The sequence below is a fragment of the Mauremys reevesii genome, unplaced genomic scaffold, assembly GCF_016161935.1.
Source record: "Mauremys reevesii isolate NIE-2019 unplaced genomic scaffold, ASM1616193v1 Contig36, whole genome shotgun sequence".
In the NCBI taxonomy this organism is placed as follows: Eukaryota; Metazoa; Chordata; order Testudines; family Geoemydidae; genus Mauremys; species Mauremys reevesii.
The window spans coordinates 472927-492428 of NW_024100847.1; the positions used below are offsets into that span (position 1 = coordinate 472927).

Here is a 19502-nt window from a genome sequence, read left to right on the forward strand (position 1 = left end):
TAAAATACATTTTGGTACCTGCTGTAGTCAAGTATCAGGCTTTGCATGTATGTATTATATTCTGTTTGACAAACATAGGCTATATCTTAATACTGATGTGAATTTCTTGTGCAGTCTTAGACTCAAGTAGTCTGGCATACCCAATTAGGAATTAACTTTATGTACATAATAGGCCTTTTTTGCTTCTGCAGAGCTGGCCCCGGTTACAGAATTTTCATGTGTATTTTATATTCACTTGATTTAGATTATGTCAATCATATAGATATTTTTGGGAAGGGGGAGACATGATGGAAGTATAGGAGGATCCATTGTGTTGCTGGTGCCTTCTGTAGAAGCCACATTTCAAACAAACAAAAAAAACCCCACAGCCCTCTCTATCTCTACAGAGCATTCCTCTTGAGCTTGCTGTCTGGTGTATAGATTCCAGTCCAACTAATGACCTAAACACAATTGAACCCTGAACACTGGGATGGTGGGGTTCGATTAGTTTCTCATTCCTCACCAAATAATCTCTATTTGCCCATAAAAGCTCATGCTCCATAACGCCTGTTAGTCTATAAGGTGCCACGGGACTCTTTGCTGCTTTTACAAATAATCTCTGCTGCTTTTGAAGTCTGTCATCCAACTTTTGTTTATTTAGTGTAATTCCTCCCTGTTAACAATTCTCCTCCCTTCCTCAAAACTAAGCAACCAACCCTGGACTCCACACTCAAAATCTGAGGCTATTTCGGAGTGAAACCCAGTCTTAAAACTTCTTCCCAATTTATTTGATTTAACTCTTTTGTCCTTGTGGACAGTGCCTGGGGTGGATCTGTCAACCAGGTTATTGCCACCTGGTCTAGAACCAGCTGCAGTTAGAAGGAAAGTTCTAATTTAAGCTTTCAGCTTCTGGAACATTGTAGAAGCGCAACTATTGTCTTTCAAGGATGTCAATCAAAGAGTCTCAGCTCCTTAAATATAATGTGAGGGAGGGATGTGGTCTGATAAAACTGTTATCCGGGATTTGTTCAATGGAGCCAAAAATCTTCTAGATGAATGGATGTTGGGAGTGGAGAAAAGTTTGAAAGCAGAAAGTCTTGTAAATCTAAAGAAGGTAATGCCTCACATTTTGTTACAACAGAGTACGAAATACACTCTCAAAGTGTTAATTCCCCCCCCCTTTTTGGGAGGAATTGTAAACAAATGTTTACTTAATCTTTACAATTCAACTGTAACTGAAATGTGCCTTAACATTTATGATGCCGTTCTCTTTTCCGTCAATGATTACTTGTTCTCCTCATACTCCTAATAAAGCCAATGGGATGGAAAGTCCTGAAAATTTAGGATCAGTTGGCCCTTAGAAAATAAAATACAGAAAATTGGGAAGAATTTCTGTTACTTTCCTGACTTCGCTTTCATTGGCACTTGTCCACATGCTCGTCATACAGCTTCCATGCATCGCATGAAAATATGAAAATCAGCTGTCTCAGAGAGCTTTCCACCAGTTGTTTCACTTGTTTATAATGCCAGACAAGTTTCATCTACTCGTGTATAGATTGCTCCCTTGGTCTCCTTTGCCCTGTACATCACCTTCTTTCATGTCACTCTGTATGGTTGTAACAGTGTCTCTGAGCCTGTGCTGCGTTAGATCGTAAGCCCTGTGAGGTGGAGGAATGTCCAGTTTTGCACAATGTACTTACCTTACCTTACCATACATGCTCAGAGTGATGTATACATGGTAAATAATGTAAAATTTTACTGTGCGGTTTTGTATCAAGCCCATTCAATGAACTAGCTTCAAGGCTCTAATGAAAACAATTTTATTGGGGACAATTTGGATGTACTTGTTTGTGACTTCTCAAAAACGATTATTCTGTTACAACAGACTACTGAATATCTCTCATAGTTAACTTTTTCCCTTCCTTGTCTCTCTCTTGCTAGGCATTTGTGATTCTCCTCCAAGATTGAGTTTTGCTGAGCTGCCTGCGACAGTGAACGATTCCTACCCTGTTGGGACCAAACTGAAATACTCCTGTCGCCCAGGATACGTTTTGGGCTCTGGAAAGTCTCCTTTAGTTGTATGTCTTGCAAATTCAACATGGTCAGTAGACCCTGAGTTTTGTGTTGGTGAGTATCTTTGCTTTTACATTTCAACTGATGTGCAAGCCATCTTGACACAGTTAGAAATCTCTCTTCAATTGGGTATCCCCTTCTTATTTTACTATCTCTTCCCAGGAAAAAACTATGTTTTGATTGCTAAATAAACCCATAAACCTGAGGAAATTCAGTTAGTGCTTAGTCCCCCTAAATACTTATCATGAAAACTAGTTACGGTTGGAAAACTGAAGAATGACGGACACTTCATAAATCATTCCTGGAAACCATTTTTGCCTCTAATACCTCCTGTATTTGTTTGTCTCCCTTCAGCGTTCCAAGGTTGCAGTTAATTCTCATGTCACAAACGGTTGATTTTAGATGGAGATAAACTCTTAAACTAAGGTTTTGCTTTTATGCCAGTACTGTACTACTCAGTGCTGGGGGAGGGAGAGAGAGGGGGGCTTACAAGCAGGATTGTTTGGGAACCCTATTTTTTCAGAACTCTCTGGGAGGGCTCCTTGGCAGTGAAGGCTCAGGCTTCTGTGAGTTCATATCCCAGCCATAAAATTCTTAGGAGAGGGAAATAAAGGTCATTGTACAATCCTCATTTTGGGAGGAATTGTAAACAAATTGTTTACTTAATCTTTACAATTCAACTCTAACTGAAATGTGCATTAATATTTATGATGCCTTTCTTTGGAGGCAAAGAACATGGTACAATTCAAAAAAGGATGAGACACTTAGAACCTGGTCCAGCAAACACAAATGTGTTCTTAATTCTCTTGATTCAGGATATAAGGCAGCCACTGTCTGTGTGGGATTAGGAAGCATCATCCCGCTTCCGCTTCTTCTCACTTCCCCTGGGCATGTTACACAATTATCCATAATGTGGGTTGTAAGATTTCCTCTGTAGCCTTTGGTGCTGACTGCTGTCGTACAGGACAGATCTTGAACTCCCAGACCATTGGCTTTGATCTGCCATGGTATTTGCTATGTTAGGGAGTGCAAGTTACCATATCCCCTTTTTCCCAGTAAGGTAATATGAGGTAACGCTAATATTAATCTTGTTCTCTTATAGGAAGACTGTGTAAACAACTAGAACTAGAAAATGGCAGGGTTCATTTAACGGATCACCAGGTTGGTGCAACAGCAAACTTCTCGTGTGATGAAGGGTGAGTGGCAAGTTGCTTCTTTTGACTAACAGAACCTAGACTGGTGTAAAAGTGCTGGTGAAGTCTGGCAAAATGAGAGTAGAAAGCCTGCTTAACTTCAAGAACATAAGTGAGTGGTGTGCTGTAAATCTGTAGCTCTGGCCTGGGCCCTTGTTAAGAATTACACCTGCGATTTTTTCAAAGGAGTTGAAGGAAGATAGATAGCCACCTGGCTACGGTTGTCATGCAGTGGGAGATGGGTACCTAACTCGCTCAGGTGCTTTTGAAGATCTCAGCCTAGAGGCCTCAGGAGATCATTCTGTAGGGGTTGGGTCATGTGATCTGTAAATTAACTAGTTTTCTGGGTATTTGAAGAGTTCTGTAGCAGAGGTGGTAGGGCCTTCTGTCACCTACTGGAGATAGGAGTGCAAAAATTTCTAATTTAGAAGAGGGATAATTTGTTCCCCTTTGCCGAGGATTAACAAGTATTCTCAAGCATTTGATAAGCCTAGCCCAGAAGTGAGGACTCTGTCCTGTTAACACTTTGAGGAGCTATATCCTCTGGTCTGTAGCTCTTTCTTGCCTTTAACTACACAGGGTTTGGTCTTCACGTACAGCGGCACAGCTGTAGTCTTGTATATAAAGCTGCTCCTCTACTGATGGGAGAGCCTCTCCTGTCAGCATAGTTAATCCATCTCGCCAAGAGGCAGTAGCTATGCGGGCGGGAGTTCTCCTGTCGACATAGCGCTGTCTATGTTGGAGGGGGTTAGGCCAGTATAACTGTCACTCAGGGATATGGATTTTTCACACCTCTGAGCAACGTAGTTGTACTGATATAGATGTGTAGTGTAGACCTGGCCTTAGTGTTTCTTGGTCCTATGGTGTTAGATGTGTCCCTTTTCCAATGGTTTGTCTGCACCTTCTGGCAGAAAAACCAAGTTCCATCTTTCTGGACTGTTAACTAGTTCTTTGCTCACATGAGTAACAAACTTGAAGCTTTTTTCTTTCTTTAGGTACAGATTAATTGGAACGATTTCTGCCCAATGTGTGGTTGTGGGAAATGGAGTTAATTGGGATAAGAGGCTTCCACATTGCCAAGGTAAACTAATACAATGGTCTTAAGAACAGTTCACGTCTGGAGATGATGCAGCCTAGTTGGTGCTTCAGCGGAGTCAGTCTGTTCTTACTTTGACATTTAATCCAAATGACAGTTGAGTTGGTGGGAGGAATGAAATCATACTGTGGTTCACCATGGTGTTTGGATGACTCCTACAGAATCAATTTTTTCTTTAAAGAGTCCCTTTAGATTGTTCACCTGGCACTGTTTAATACGCACAATCCAACAGGCCTCATGGCTCCTCTTTGCTGTTGTATCTGTGAAATCCTGCAGTTCACTAAGTAAAAGGCATGATAATGACTTCAAGAAGTTTTGATCCTTCCCAAATCTGACTGTCCACTTAAAATCTGACGCTCTTTTGGAGTGAATCGCAATTAATTTGCCTCTACCTTAATTTGATCTCTTGGATGCTTTCTGGGCTTGGTCTGTCAATCATGCAGCTGATATCCAGTTTCTAGAATCAGCTGCTGCTACAAGCAATGTCCTAGCTTAGTTTTTTGCTGGTGGAACAACACTACCTCCAGAGATGGCGGGGAAAAGGTTCTGGTTCCTGAGGCTGATGTTGGGGAGGCACTCTCTGGTAAGTTCATCTTCCAGAGCTGGTGTTTTATGGAGCATCCTTGAGCAATGGACGACTGGCATGGGTCAAGCCTAATGGTAGAAAAACCTTCAGAATCTGCTTCAAATGTTAAATGCAATGTTAAGTCCCCTTCCAAATGGCTAAATAGCTTTCTGGGGATCTAAGACAACTTTCTTAGTGAAACTCTCTTCCGCTCACCTTCAATGTAACCTTTAATTTTCATGTTGACATTCTTTGCTTCAGCAATACCTTGTCTTCCACCTCCTGATATTGCCAATGGATCCCATACTGGTCAGAGTGAACAAGAGTTTTCCTTTGGCTCAGCAGTAACTTACAAATGTGACCAGGGCTTCTCTCTTATTGGAGAGGCCTCCATTCATTGTACAACAAAAGATAACGTCAATGGAGAGTGGAGTGGGCCTGCCCCTGAATGCAAAGGTTAGTAGCGCCTGTTTTATCCCCTTCTTATTCTACCAACTCCTCCCAGGAAAAACTATATTTTGATTGCTAAGTAAACCCATAAACCTGAGAAGATTCAGTTAGTGCTTAGTCCCCCTAAATACGTATCGTGAAATCTAGTTATTGTTGGAAAACTGAAGAATGATGGACACTTCATAAATCATTCCTGGAAACCATTTTTGCCTCTAATACCTCCTGTATTTTTTGCCTCCCTTCAGCATTCCAAGATTGCAGTTAATTCTCATGTCACAAACAGTTGATTTTAGATGAGATAAACTCTTAAACTACTGTTTTACTTTTATGCCAGTACCCTACTACTCAGTGCTAAAGGGGAGGGAGAGAGAGGGGCTTACAAGAAGGATTGTTTGGGAATCCTATTTTTCAGAACTCTCTGGGAGGGCTCCTTGGCAGTGAAGGCTCAGGCTTCTGTGAGTTCATATCCCAGCCATAAAGTTCTTAGAAGGGGAAAAGAAAGGTCATTTGACAATCCTCCTTTGGGCGAGGGCAGTGTTTACGCATGTAACCCTTCTGCCAGGCCGAAACAATAGCAGCAAGGGCCGGGTTCAATACATATGGGTCCCTTCCCTACAATGTAATGCAAAACCAGCTCGAGCCCCCACCCAGTGACCTGGGAAAACCTTACACACACCCCTGGGCGCCTCAAGGAGGCACATTTCTCTCGCAAGCACAGAGTCTTGGTGTAGCAGAAAAGATTTAATTACATGAGGTAAACAACAAGCATTAAATTGGGAAAATACCTCAGCTAGAGTTCATAGATTAAACCGTGAGCAAAGACCCACCCAAGGAAATTGGGCCGTGTCCTTCTCTCTGGTCTCTTGAGTCCAGCAACCCCCCAAATCACCCACAGTCCCAAAAGTCCCACAATCCAAAAGTCTCTGTCCCGGGTCAGGCAGCCCCAGAGTTCGAGAGTCTACCTGCAGAGGTCCCCCTCCCCAGCCTCGGTAGCAAGGGGCACCTTACGTGGTTTGGGGCCAACTGCCCTGCCTCTTCACGGGGTTCTGCTTCCACTAGTCGTCCCCGCAACTGCTCAGCTCCGCTCGCTCCGTGGGCTGCTCCACCCGTCCCACAGCTGCTCCGCTCTACCAGCTGCTCTGGTCCACTAGCTGTCCTGTGAGCCGCTCCAGCCGTCCTCGGAAACTGCTCGCTCCACTCTGCCAGCTGCTCTGCTCCACAGTATAGCTTCAGGCTCCCCCACTGGTTAGCACAGTACTCAGTGCTCTTAGCTCAGCGATTCCAGTGATTTCAACTCTTAGTGATTTCAATTCACAGTAGGGGAGCCCAGTGCTAGTGCACTACTGGTCCAAAGTGAGTTCATCTCAGTAACCTGTATCTAGAGTCTTAAGGGAATCAAAAATTAACTCTGACATTCCACAGTGGAGAGAGGCATAGGCAAAACTGGGGCCTCTGGCTCACACAAGGAGCCTGCACCACCAAGTACAGATACCTGTCCCCAGCCTCTCTCAATTCACTGGGTTTTGGAACCCATGTCCCTTGTCTAGCAAGTACTATTTAATGTAGGTTGAGTCATTTCTGTCATAAAGCAGTCTCATAGTTCCTCATTCACATAATTAAGGTAACAGCACTTTTTTTTCCTTCCTGCCCCAATAACAAAGAAATTGGGGATTCCACAGTGTGAAAATAACCATCCCATGCTGCTGTGCGTTATGCTAAGTGGAGTGGGTTTACCAATGCAAATGCACATTCCTAAAATTCCTTTGCCCACTCCTCATAATGTACCACCAGATGTCAGGGTAGATCTCATCCTGACTCTGCTTACACGCACACTATTGCATTTAGGTAACAGTGCATTTATGTACTTGGTATTCAAGCAGCAGCAACAACTTGGTTTTATTCTTGCTGAGTTACCCAGCCTAACAGCTGGGATGGAGGCTTTTTCAGAGGCATTAGGCAAGTTGGTCACCTCGCTACTTTAGTATTAAACTCTCCCAAAAGTGGGGAAGTTCAGTTCCAGAATGTCATTGTATGTAGATCTCTTGACCCAAATTCCTGATGGCTTCCTACAATGATGTAGTTTACTGGAGGGGGGTGGGGGACGGGCCTGATAATCTACATACAGCCAGGGCCAGCTCTAGGCACCAGCAAAGCAAGCAGGTGGTTGGGGCGGCACATTTGCAGGGGCGGCAGGGATCCAGCATGGGAGCTGAGAACCAACAGGGGGCCCTGGGAGCTGTAGTTCCTTGGTTGGCTCCCTGCCTATAGAGCCTGTCCTGGAGAAGGGAAAGAACTACATTTCCCAGCATTCCCTTGGCAGCAATCAGCAGGAATGAGAGGGGGAGGGCGTGAGGTAACTGAGTCCTCATGCTGCAGCTTGCTGTGAATGGAGAGCTCACTGCTAGAACGAGGTGGCACTGTGAACGCAACGGGGAACAAGTATGCCCAAGGAGTAGAAGGCGTTGGCACTGATATCCCCTTCAGAAGTCATCCACAGACTGGATTAGGGGTACTGGTGTGATCTCACCTTGCAGCCCCCAAAGAATTGGATGGACTAAATGGACAGTGCATCTCTCTATCTGAAGTCTAGCAAGGGAGGTACATGAATCCCACTAGAATTTAAAATGAAAAGTAAGGGAGGGGAAGCTCTACTAGAGGACCTGGGCAGCTTTAGATACAGTGCCAGGCACATAGGAGGATTTCCACTTCTGAGACATGGAAGCAGAAATTGACTTTTCCTTTCCAGATATAGCTAATATTCAGAAAGGGAATCTAGCATCTCCCTTCCAGATTTGAACACCCTCAAAATTCAGGAGTGCTCAAGCTCAATTTGGGCAGCTGTTACTTCATTTCTCCCAAATCAAATATACTGATCCACAGTAACATGCTATAAAAAAAGTAGGATAAAATTGAGCAACAAATGCTTCCCAGTGGTTATTAGGCCTGGAATTGCTATTTTCAGCAGCTATTGCCCCTTTTTTATTTAAGTTGTTTAAAAGGAAGACAGTGATATTGCATTGGCAAATTCCCCATAGAAATGAAGAGTGAAACGAAAGAATAATAAAGACACCTCAACTTTTCCTCATTTATGTAGGACAGTCTTATAATATGGATCCAGATAGCCTCCAATCACACAAGCTGAAAATTGTTCCACTTTTTTGCAGTTCTGTAACCATATGGGAACCAATCTTGTCTGTGTTCTGTGCACACATTTACCAGAAAGGCACTTATTACCAGAAAGAACACATTATCAGAAATTCATGCTAAAATGCCACATACCAAACAGAAGAGACACGCTGCATTCAGGGAGCCACAGAGAAAGCTACAAATAGCACTAATTAGTATATTGGGAAAACATCTCTATCTTTGATGTGGACAAGGATTTTTGCACATAAAAATATATGGCCTATTATATACATCAAGTATTTTCCTTATCAGGCATGCCAGACTACTTGAGTCTAAGACTGCACAAGAAATTCACATCAGTATTAAGATATAGCCTATGTTTGTCAAACAGAATAGAATACAGACATGCAAAGCCCTGATACTTGGCTACAGCAGGTACCATAATTTAGTTTAAAACAAAGTTATACACGTTTGGATCTTTCCCTTTAAGAAGATGTTACCCATAGAGTTGGGTGCTGTGCTGTATGCGGGGATGGCTCTAGGTTTTTTGCCGCCCCAAACAAAAACATTTTTGGCTGCTGCCCAGCCCACCCCTGGGCTTTCTCCCGCACCCTCCTGTGGCCCTCCTGGTCTTTCCCACCCCCACTCGCACCAATTCTACCCCCTCCCACAGTTCTTTGTGTATAATGTCGCGGAGGGGTGTGTTCTGATGAGGCTGTTATCCAGCTGTTATCCAGGATTTGTTTAATGAAGCCAAAATCTTCTAGCTGAAAGGATGTTGGCAGTGGAGAAAAGTTTGAAAACAGAAAGTCTTGTCAATCTAAAGAAGGTATTGCCTCACATTTTGTTAAGACACAGTACTAATTACACTCTCTAATGGTTGAATTTTTTTTCCCCTTGTGGGGAGGAATTGTAAACAAATGTTTACTTAATCTTTACAGTTCACCTCTAACTGAAATGTGCATTAATATTCATGATGCCATTCTCTTTTCCTTCAGCGATTACTTGTTCTCCTCCTCCTAATATTGCCAATGGGACGCACAATGGTAGCAACGTGGAAATCTTTGTCTGTAACTCATCGGTAACTTACAAATGTGTCCATAATTTCTCACTTATTGGAGAGGCCTCCATTCACTGTACAACTAAAGATAACATCAGTGGAGTCTGGAATGGGTCTGTCCCTGAATGCAAAGGTGACTGGTTTTATCTTCTTCTTGTTCTACTTCCACCAGAAAAAAACAATATTTTGATTAGTATCAGAGGGTAGCCGTGTTAGTCTGGATCTGTAAAAGCAGCAGAGAGTCCTGTGGCACCTTATAGATTAACAGACATTTTGAAGCATGAGCTGTGGGTGAATACCCACTTCATCGGATGCATGTAGTGGAAATTTCCAGGGCAGGTCTATATATGCAAGCAAGAAGCAGGCTAGAGATAAGGAGGTTAGTTCAATCAGGGAGGATGAGGCCCTGTTCTAGCAGTTGAGGTGTGAAAACCAAGGGAGGAGAAACTGGTTTTGTAGTTGGCAAGCCATTCACAGTCTTTGTTTAATCCTGAGCTGATGGTGTCCAGTTTGCAGATAAACTGAAGCTCAGCAGTTTCTCTTTGAAGTCTGGTCCTGAAGTTTTTTTGCTGCAGGATGGCCACCTTAAGATCTGCTATTGTGTGTCCAGTGAGATTGAAGTGTTCTCCTACAGGTTTTTATATATTGCCATTCCTAATATCTGATTTGTGTCCATTTATCCTTTTCCGTAGAGATTGTCCAGTTTGGCCGATGTACATAGCAGAGGGGCATTGCTGGCATATGATGGCGTATATTACATTGGTGGACGTGCAGGTGAATGAACCGTGATAGTGTGGCTGATCTGGTTAGGTCCTGTGATGGTGTCGCTGGTGTAGATATGTGGGCAGAGTTGGCATCGAGGTTTGTTGCATGGATTGGTTCCTGAGTTAGAGTTACTATGGTGCGGTGTGCAGTTACTGGTGAGGATATGCTTCAGGTTGGCAGGTTGTCTGTGGGCAAGGACTGGCCTGCCACCCAAGGCCTGTGAAAGTGTGGGATCATTGTCCAGGATGGGTTGTAGATCCCTGATGATGCGTTGGAGGGGTTTTAGCTGGGAACTGTATGTGATGGCCAGTGGAGTCCTGTTGGTTTCTTTCTTGCGTTTGTCTTGCAGTAGGAGGCTTCTGGGTACACATCTGGCTCTGTTGATCCATTTCCTTATTTCCTCGAGCGGGTATTGTAGTTTTGAGAATGCTTGGTGGAGATTTTGTAGGTGTTGGTCTCTGTCTGAGGGGTTAGAGCAGATGCGGTTGTACCTCAGTGCTTGGCTGTAGACAATGGATCGTGTGGTGTGCCCAGGACGGAAGCTGGAGGTATGAAGGTAGGCATAGCTGTCGGTAGGTTTTCAGTATAGGGTGGTGTTAATGTTGCCATCACGTCCACCAATGTAATGTACGCCGTCATATGCCAGCAATGCCTCTCTGCTATGTATATCGGCCAAATTGGACAGTCTGTATGGAAAAGGATAAATGGACACAAATCAGCTATTAGGAATAGCAATATACAAAAACCTGTAGGAGAACCTCCTTGGCCACACAATAGCAGATCTTAAGGTGGCCATCCTGCAGCAAAAAAACTTCAGGACCAACCTCCTTATCTCTAGCCTGCTTCTTGCTTACATATATATACCTGCCCCTGGAAATTTCCACTACATGCATCCGACGAAGTGGGTATTCACCCACGAAAGCTCATGCTCTAAAATGTCTGTTAATCTATAAGGTGCCACAGGACTCTTTGCTGCTTTTACAATATTTTGATTGCTGGGCAAACCCATGAACATGAGGAAATTGAGTTAGCCATTAATCATCTAAAGATATAACTTATGGGAAACCTGATTGCTGTTGGAAACATAATCCTTAAAAAGTGGCTGTCGCTGCATGTACACACAAGGAGGAAAAATTAAGATCTCATGGGTAACCTTAATTCTGTGGTTTCCTAACTGCTGAATGCTTTGCAATTTTAATAACTTGTGTCTGCTGTGGGTTTTATGTAACTTCTGGGCTTTTTAAAAAGAAAAAAGAAAAGTCTATGTGGAACTAATGTCTCGTCCTCCACCTCCACGTGTCATTGAGGTTTGACTCTTGGGCCTAAGGTACTGCAGGATAGACCTCTGTCAAGTTGTAGAACTAATTATAACAGGTGACAGCAGGAATAAATTGTTATCTAGACCAACCACAAGAGGAGGATACCCAACACACTAAGACAATGGATTATATATGTACGCATAACGTCATCGTACACACCGCGTAGCCAAGTATTTAGATTTGGCAAATTCTTTCAGTTAGGCTAAGTGGATGAGACTTGGGTCTGCCATATTAGAGATCCGGGTTCTCTTCTAGCTTGTGTAGCTTTCATTCAGGGAAGATGGGTTGCTCCATGATAACTTGGGTTTTGAAGGGCACAGGATTGTTAACCCCAGTCAGTAGAAATAATGAAAGTTGAACTCATCATCTCCTGGTTCCCAACACGATTCTCGTTCTCCTAGGCCAAAGGATATTTTGATGTGAGGGATGGAGATGCATAGTTCTGAGTTGCACATGGCAACACCTTGCAACGAATGCTCAATGAGAACAACAGGTTCAGGGGTTTTAGAAGTCCCTCTCGGAAGTTTTGATGAGTAAAACTGAAGGGAAATGACAGATTTTGGTAGTTTGTAACTGATGGTGACAACAAGAGGCACCACACTGCGCCTTTCACATCCCTGCTCAAACCACGGAACTATCAGAGCTCTTAAAGGGAAATGGTAGGCAGCTCAATGTAGGGGTTGCTATGGGCATCCCCTAGAATATAAGAATGGGATCCCAGCAGTAGTCTGCAGCATAGCCCAACTAATAGTACCTGGGCTCTCGCTGTGACAATGTGTAAGTGGGAGAAATATGTCTTCCCTCTAAAGATGCAAATTCCTAAACATTAGTTTGGCAAGCTCCTGACTCTGAGTGGGCAGCTGGTGATGGGGAACTGATGTAATGTTCACAGCTGCTTTTTCCTCTTCTTTTTGACTTAGTCATAATTACCCAGGTCAAACCGCAACTGTGCCTCCCGAAGGAGCAGTAGGAGCTGGTACTTCCTCATGTAAATTGGAAGAACTTAGATTTGATAAATGTATAGAATTTTGGGTTCAAAATCTGGCCCACTTGGAGTGCTGGTGGGAGCATGAGAGTTGCTTAGGCTGGAGCTTGTTGTTCAGTGGGGACTCAGCTACGCTGTGCTGCTAATCCAACCACTCTCTGCACCTCCACCATTCTTTTGCAGCGTGGTTCCTCTCGCTCAGCTAATTCCTGTTTAGATAACTTGACCTAGCACAGCAGTGAAGAGGCCTTTAGTTTAAGGGTATGGCTACACTTTACAGCGCTGGGAGTTACAGCTGTCTTCGTACGGCTGTGTAGGGAAAGGGCTGGTGTGTGGCCTCACTCACAGCTACCAGCGCTGCAGTGTGGCTACATTTGCAGCATTTGCAGCGCTGTTGGGAGTGGTGCATTATGGGCAGCTATCCCAGCGTTCAAGTGGCAGCAACGTGCTTTTCAAAAGAGGGGGGTGGGGGAGTGTGACAGGGAGCGGGGGAGAGAGAGAGAGAGAGAGTGGATTTTTGGAGCCGACACTGTGTATCAGCTCCCTGCCTTGCAAAATCTGAAAATTTCCCTGACCCCCTCATTTACTCTCAACTGCAAACAGCCTGCAGACTAGATAAGAAGGACTCCCTTTCTCCCCCCCCCCCCCGCCCCGTTTCTCTCCTCAAGCAAACACTCATCCCCCTGCCTGCCTCATTCACAGCAAGGTAGTGGGTTATCTCAATTGATTGTTCACAGTCAGTTACAGATTGATCACAGCAAACAAGAGCTGTGTTTGTTTTTTAGATAAGCAGCTCCCGGAGCTCCGAGTTCACAACAAAACAAAGAGAGGCATCATAGCAAAACAAAAAGAGTAATTTAGTTAAATTACCACCAGGTGTGGACAGTTACTAAGTTGCAGCGCTGGAAAGCCTCCACCAGCGCTGCAACTCTCAAGTGTAGCCATACCCTAAACCCCTGGCTGTGGGAAGCTTGTCTGTTCTTATAGGCTACTGGAAAACCTGAGGAACCCCCACAACGGGGCTCACCTGGCCTGTGGCAGGTCCCTGTAGCATCTAAGGCATATCAGGATCCTTTTCAACAATGGCAGCTGTGTGAAATTATTTAAAATAAATCTCTCTCCTATTAAATGAGAATGTGTTCTTATGTTTTTCTGATAGATCAGTGTGGGGCCCCACGAAGGCTCCGTCGTGATACTAATGGCAAAGAACTGGCAGACAGGTGCGGTGGTGGCTCTGTTAAAAGCCCTGGTAAGTCAGACACACTCCGAGTGGTCAACCATTGGAGAGTTTTGTGGTCGTAAGTATTTTATTTTCTCTGGAACAAATTTGCTGGGGCCACCCTTCGCTGATGGAAATGTCAGACGTTCCCTCACTGAATAGGTCTACTCAAAATTAGCTTCAATAACTAGTTTCAAGTTCCTTGGTGGATCAGTGACAATATACAATTAACCTGCTTATTCAAGAACCTTGTTGCAAAGCAATCTGGGAGCATCCATCAGTGAGATGACTTCTGCTTGATTCAGAAATGTGCAGTTCAGACCAAAGGAACAGGAAGTAATTGTATGTTTGAGTTCTGACTCAGAAATAGGTGGGGATGCCTCCATCCTCGGGATGCTCATACAGTTTTGCTGCATCACAGGCAAATATGAAATAAAGCTGTTTCAGGAATGATTTACCTGCATAGTATCACTTATATTACAATATTGCATAAAGGTCCCAGCCAATGGGAGCTGTGGCGGTGGGGGGGGGGGTGCCTGCAGGAAAGAGCCGTGCGGAGCCGCTTACACACCTCCACCTAGGAGCCGGACCTGCCGCTGGTCGCTTCCAGGGCGCAGCACGGTCTGCGGTGCCAGGACAGGCAGGAAGCCTGCCTTAGCACCCCCGCTGCACTGCTGACAGGGAGCTGCCCGTAGTAAGCCTGTGCCTGAACCCCACGCCCCAATTTCCTGTCCCAACCCTGAGCCCATTCCTGCACCCCAAACCCGTCATCCCCAGCCCAGAGCCCTGACCCGCTTCTGCACTCCAACCCCATGTGCCAGCCCAGAGCCCCCTCCCTCACCCTGAACCCCTCATTCCTGGCCCCACCCTGCAGCACTCATCCCCACACACCAGCCTTCTGCCCCAGCCCTGAGCCTCTCCCACACTCCTCATTCCCAGCTCCATTACATCACAGACATCAACAATTTTCTTCAACTAGGTCACCAGAAAAAATTTGAAAACCACTGCCCTAAAGAACTCAAAATCCAGATTAACAACAAGATGCAACAAATGGGTGAAGGTGGCAGGAAGGGAGGGCAGCATCTTTTCATGTAGATTAGCTGTGCGTGCAGTGTGGCTTGCCTTGTTTTTGGCTTATATAAAATAGCAGGGCTCTATAGGCACTGCAGCAGAAATAGGGGTTTTTTAGAGGTTAAGGTAGCGGCTATGGGTTTTTTCAGGGAGCCTGTCTGACAGGTAAGGAAGAAAGCCTGGAGGTTCTCTAGGAGAAGTGGATTAAGAGGCGATGAAGGTTGGGTATGTTGGTAGAGCTCAGCTGGTCGCTGACATCATGAGATGAGACGTCTGGTAGGTGAGGCAGGGCTGTGATGAGATGTGCTTTGAAAGAGGATACTTTTGTTTTTTGCTTATTTTTGATGTGGTGGTGAAGGGAGTCCCAGTCGAGGGATGAATAGAATAGGGGTTGAGATAAACCTGAAAAGAATCCACGTCCATAGAGAAGAATATATAAGGGCTTGGATGAGAGCTTTAGCAATCTGGACTGAGAAAAGCTGCAACCTGGAAAACTTAAGAAGGGAAAATGACAAGCTTTGGATATAGCCCGGACATGAGGGTCCATAGAAAGGACTGAGTCAAAAATAATGCCCAGGTTACAGGCATGAGCAGCTGAGAGGAGGAGGATTTTGTTCAATCAGAGGCGATTTGCGAGGGAACACAAACTCCGTTTTTGCCATGTGCAGTTTAAGCTACTGGCAGGGAATCCAAACGGGTGTTGTATAAGTTGTCAATATAACAATCGCATCCAAAGCTGCGAGAGCAGATAGGATCCCAACGACAGGGTGCACAAGGGAAGGAGGGTGGGCCGAGGAGAGAATCCTGGCAGATTCTTGCTGTTGGGGCAGGGGGTGCGGGGAGTTGGAAGTTAATAATAATAAATGGAGATGTACCTATCTCATAGTGCTGGAAGGGACACTGAAAGGTCATCAAGTCCAGCCCCCTGCCTTCACTAGCAGGACCAATTTTGCCCTAGATCCCTAAGTGGCCCCCTCAAGGATTGAACTCACAACCCTGGGTTTAGCAGACCAATGCTCAACCCACTGAGCTATCCCCACCAGGTTCCACAGTTAGGTTGCTGTTGGAAATGTAATCCTTAAAAAAATGGCTGTTACTTCACCTACACACAAAGGAGGAAAAATTAAGATCTCATGAGTGAATAGGTTCAGATCTAAGGACAAAGAGGTTCAGTAATTCCAGGAGCCACTGAAAGGCCACGTCAGAGCACTCTTTGCCCTCGTTGTCACTATTGTAATCTTTCATACAGTTTCCTAAAAATCTTAGTCTGAGCATTGATTTACACGAGTCTGATTTCTAAATGCAAAACTCATTGACATCAGTGACTGCGGTTCTGTTCAATCTGTGGCAAGGAGTTACCCATGTAATGTCTAGCCAGCAGCTATAGAGGATACTAAATGGCCTTACTTTAGTAAGGACAGCAAAAGTCTGTCTCTTGAATCAATCTATTTGGATCATTTGAAATACTGATTACGAGGCTTTTTGTACATATGTCTGCAGTGCAATTCAAAATCTGTAGCTGGCTCGGGCTAAGATACTGTTTAATTGTGGTGTAGAGGTTTGGGCTCAGGCTCGAGCCGGGGTTGTAGGATCTTGCGAGGTGGGAGGTTTGCAGGCCCGAGCCCAAATATCTGCATCACCATTAAACAGCCTTTTAGCCCTAGAAAGCAGGCATGGGCCAGCTGCAGGTGTATAATTGCAATGTAGACATACCCTAACACTGACCATAACATGTAGGGTGGATATTCTGATACCCCATCTAGACAGCCCACGTGTAATGATTCTGTGCTCACTCAGTATTTAAACAAACCCGTGGCGGGCCAGTGCAGGCTTGGAAAATGGGACCCTAGAAGCATGTCTACGAGAAGAGTTAACATCCCTTGGTTTACATTGTAGAAAGCCTTTAAACTGAGATCAGTTCATCCATTTTTGCAACTGTTTTCCTGCCTCCGTTACAAGATACATATGTATGCAATCCCTTGCAAAGCTGCTTTTCTTCTTTGTAAGATTCTCGAGGGGTCAGATCATGGTTTCCAGTAGCTAATGATGATTTATTTTATAATGTGGTGTTTTATGAGACTCCATTGATTTTTCACTCATATTTGGTGTAATCTAGGGTACTAGTGTGGCTGCAGGTGCATGAATTGTAGATGAGTTCCTGTAGGTTATTGACATGAATATGGTTTCATATTTTAGCTCACATTTTTGCTCTCTTTAGAGCCTGGCTTTGATACACGCATTGGCATTCCTGGCATCGGCAGCAACATTACCACTGTCGTCGGTATCACCGTCGCCGCCATTGCCATCGCCATCGTCACTGGTAAGTAACTTAATACTGAAAAAATAATTTGATGCACTTAAGCTATGACTGTGTTTTGAGGTCCACAGTCCAGGCTATTTTACTATTGCACTTCCTCTATTTCATCTCCACTGCCCCCCCCCCCCCACCACCACCACCATTTAACTCCTCAAGGTCCTTGGATTTAGGATACTTGAATTTCTCTGCCACTGACTAACTTTTTGCCCTTGGGTTCCATATAAAATCTATGCCCATGATTGAGATTACACTGCTGTTCTTCTTCGAGTGATTGCTCCTATGCATTCCAATGTAGGTGTGCGCGCCGCGCGTGCACGGCTCTTCGGAAGATTTTTACCCTAGCAACTCCGGCGGGTCGGCTGGGCGCCCCCTGGAGTGGCGCCACTATAGCGCAGGATATATACCCCAGCCGGCCCGTCCGCTCCTCAGTTCCTTCTTTCCGCCCGTGACGGCCGTTGGAACAGTGGAGCACAGCTTAGCTGACCTCCACTTCCCTAGCTACTCGTAGTTTTCTCTCGTTCTGTTTATAGTGGTAGTTAAATCTGTTTGTTTGTAGAATAGTATAGTGTATTTATTTTACAGGGGTTGGGGTTTATCCCCTTCCCCTCACCCGGGGCCGGGGCCGGTGCCCGGTCCACAGGGTTTTCTCCTGCTCGGCCGGCCACAAGCCGCTGCCGACAAGAGATCTTCTCCTAGTGCCTCGAGGGATCTTACCTCACAGATAAGTGCCGCGTTTGTGAGGCCCTTAATCCGTGAACAAAGGGGAGCGGGGCTTTCGTTTGAACAGCTCCTGAGGGAGGCAGCTCTTGCTCCTCCGCTCTCGGCGCCGACCGCTAGTTCGTTTTCACGGCGCGCTCCCTCGGCACCGGACCGCCGGTGCCGCCAAGGCCTCCTGGCACCACCGTCGCTGACGTACCCTCGGCATGGACCTCTCTCCTGGAGGATGAGGAGTTACTCCGGCCAGGCAAGAGCCGTTGAGTCCGGTGCTGGAAAGCTCCCCGGTATGCACCGTGGTCGAGCTCGCCCGGAAGCTGCGTCCGAGCCGCCTGCTCCGCAGCCGAGCGCTACGCTCAGTCGGAGCGCCCGGCACCGATGTCTGCCGCGGCACCGACAATATCCGCACCTTTCACTCCGGCCAGGCAAGAGCCGTCGAGTCCGGTGCTGGAAAGCTCCCCGGTACGGACCGTGGTCGAGCTCACTCTGACGCTGCGTCCGAGCCGCCTGCTCCGCAGCCGAGCGCAATGCTCCGTCGGATCGCCCGGCACCGATGTCTGCCGCGGCACCGACAATATCCGCACCTTTCACTCCGGCCAGGCAAGAGTCGTCGAGTCTGGTGCTGGAAAGCTCCCCGGTATGGACCGTGGTCGAGCTCGCTCTGACGCTGCGTCCGAGCCGCCTGCTCCGCAGCCGAGCGCTATGCTCCGTCGGATCGCCCGGCACCGATGTCTGCCGCGGCACCGACAATATCCGCACCTTTCACTCCGGCCAGGCAAGAGCCGTTGAGTCCAGTGCTGGAAAGCTCCCCGGTGCGGACCGTGGTCGAGCTCGCTCTGTCGCTGCGTCCGAGCCGCCTGCTCCGCAGCCGAGCGCTAAGCTCCGTCGGATCGCCCGGCACCGATGTCGGCCGCGGCACCGACAATATCCGCACCGTTAACTCCGGCCAGGCAAGAGCCGTCGAGTCCGGTGCCGGAAAGCTCCCCGGTACGCACCGTGGTCGAGCTCGCCCGGAAGCTGCGTCCGAGCCGCCTGCTCCGCAGTCGAGCGCGATGTTCAGTCGGATCGCCCGGCACCGATGTCTGCCGCGGCACCGGCAGTATCCACACCGTTAGCTCCGGCCAGGCAAGAGCCGTCGAGTCCGGTGCTGGTAAGCTCCCCGGTACGGACCGTGGTCGAGCTCGCTCTGTCGCTGCGTCCGAGCCGCCTGCTCCGCAGCTGAGCGCTATGTTCGGTGGGACCGCCGGCATCGATGTCTGCCGCGGCACCGACGATGCCCGCACCATTAACTCCGGCCAGCCAAAGAGCCGTCGACTCCGGGGCCGGAAAGCTCCCCGGTATGGACCGTGGTCGACCTCGCCCTGAAGCTGCGTCCGAGCCGCCTGCTCCGCAGCCGAGCGCTATGCTCCATCGGATCGCCCGGCACCAATGTCTACCGCGGCACCGACAATGCCCGCACCATTAACTCCGGCCAGGCAAAGGCCATCGAGTCTGGTGCTGGAACACTCCCCGGTGCGGACCGTGGTTGAGCTCGCTATGAAGCTGCACCCGGGGTGCCAGCTCTGGTCGA

The 19502-nt window shown here is 46.6% G+C and overlaps 1 protein-coding gene across 4 annotated transcripts in view; it reads left to right on the forward strand.

Annotated features, from left to right (window-relative positions):
* Positions 1-19502, forward strand: part of LOC120393911 (complement receptor type 1-like) — a 404201-nt gene that overhangs the window by 372769 nt on the left and 11930 nt on the right. For 2 of the 4 annotated variants that reach the window (XM_039518352.1, XM_039518351.1), the window contains exons 24-30: positions 1921-2106; positions 3155-3248; positions 4241-4326; positions 5168-5362; positions 9481-9675; positions 13771-13860; positions 17120-17221. The exons of 1 other annotated variant lie outside the window; for it this stretch is intronic. In XM_039518352.1, the coding sequence (XP_039374286.1) occupies positions 1921-2106; positions 3155-3248; positions 4241-4326; positions 5168-5362; positions 9481-9675; positions 13771-13860; positions 17120-17221 (948 nt within the window). The remainder of the gene's footprint in view (positions 1-1920; positions 2107-3154; positions 3249-4240; positions 4327-5167; positions 5363-9480; positions 9676-13770; positions 13861-17119; positions 17222-19502) is intronic. One more of the 4 variants, XM_039518353.1, reaches the window with a different exon arrangement.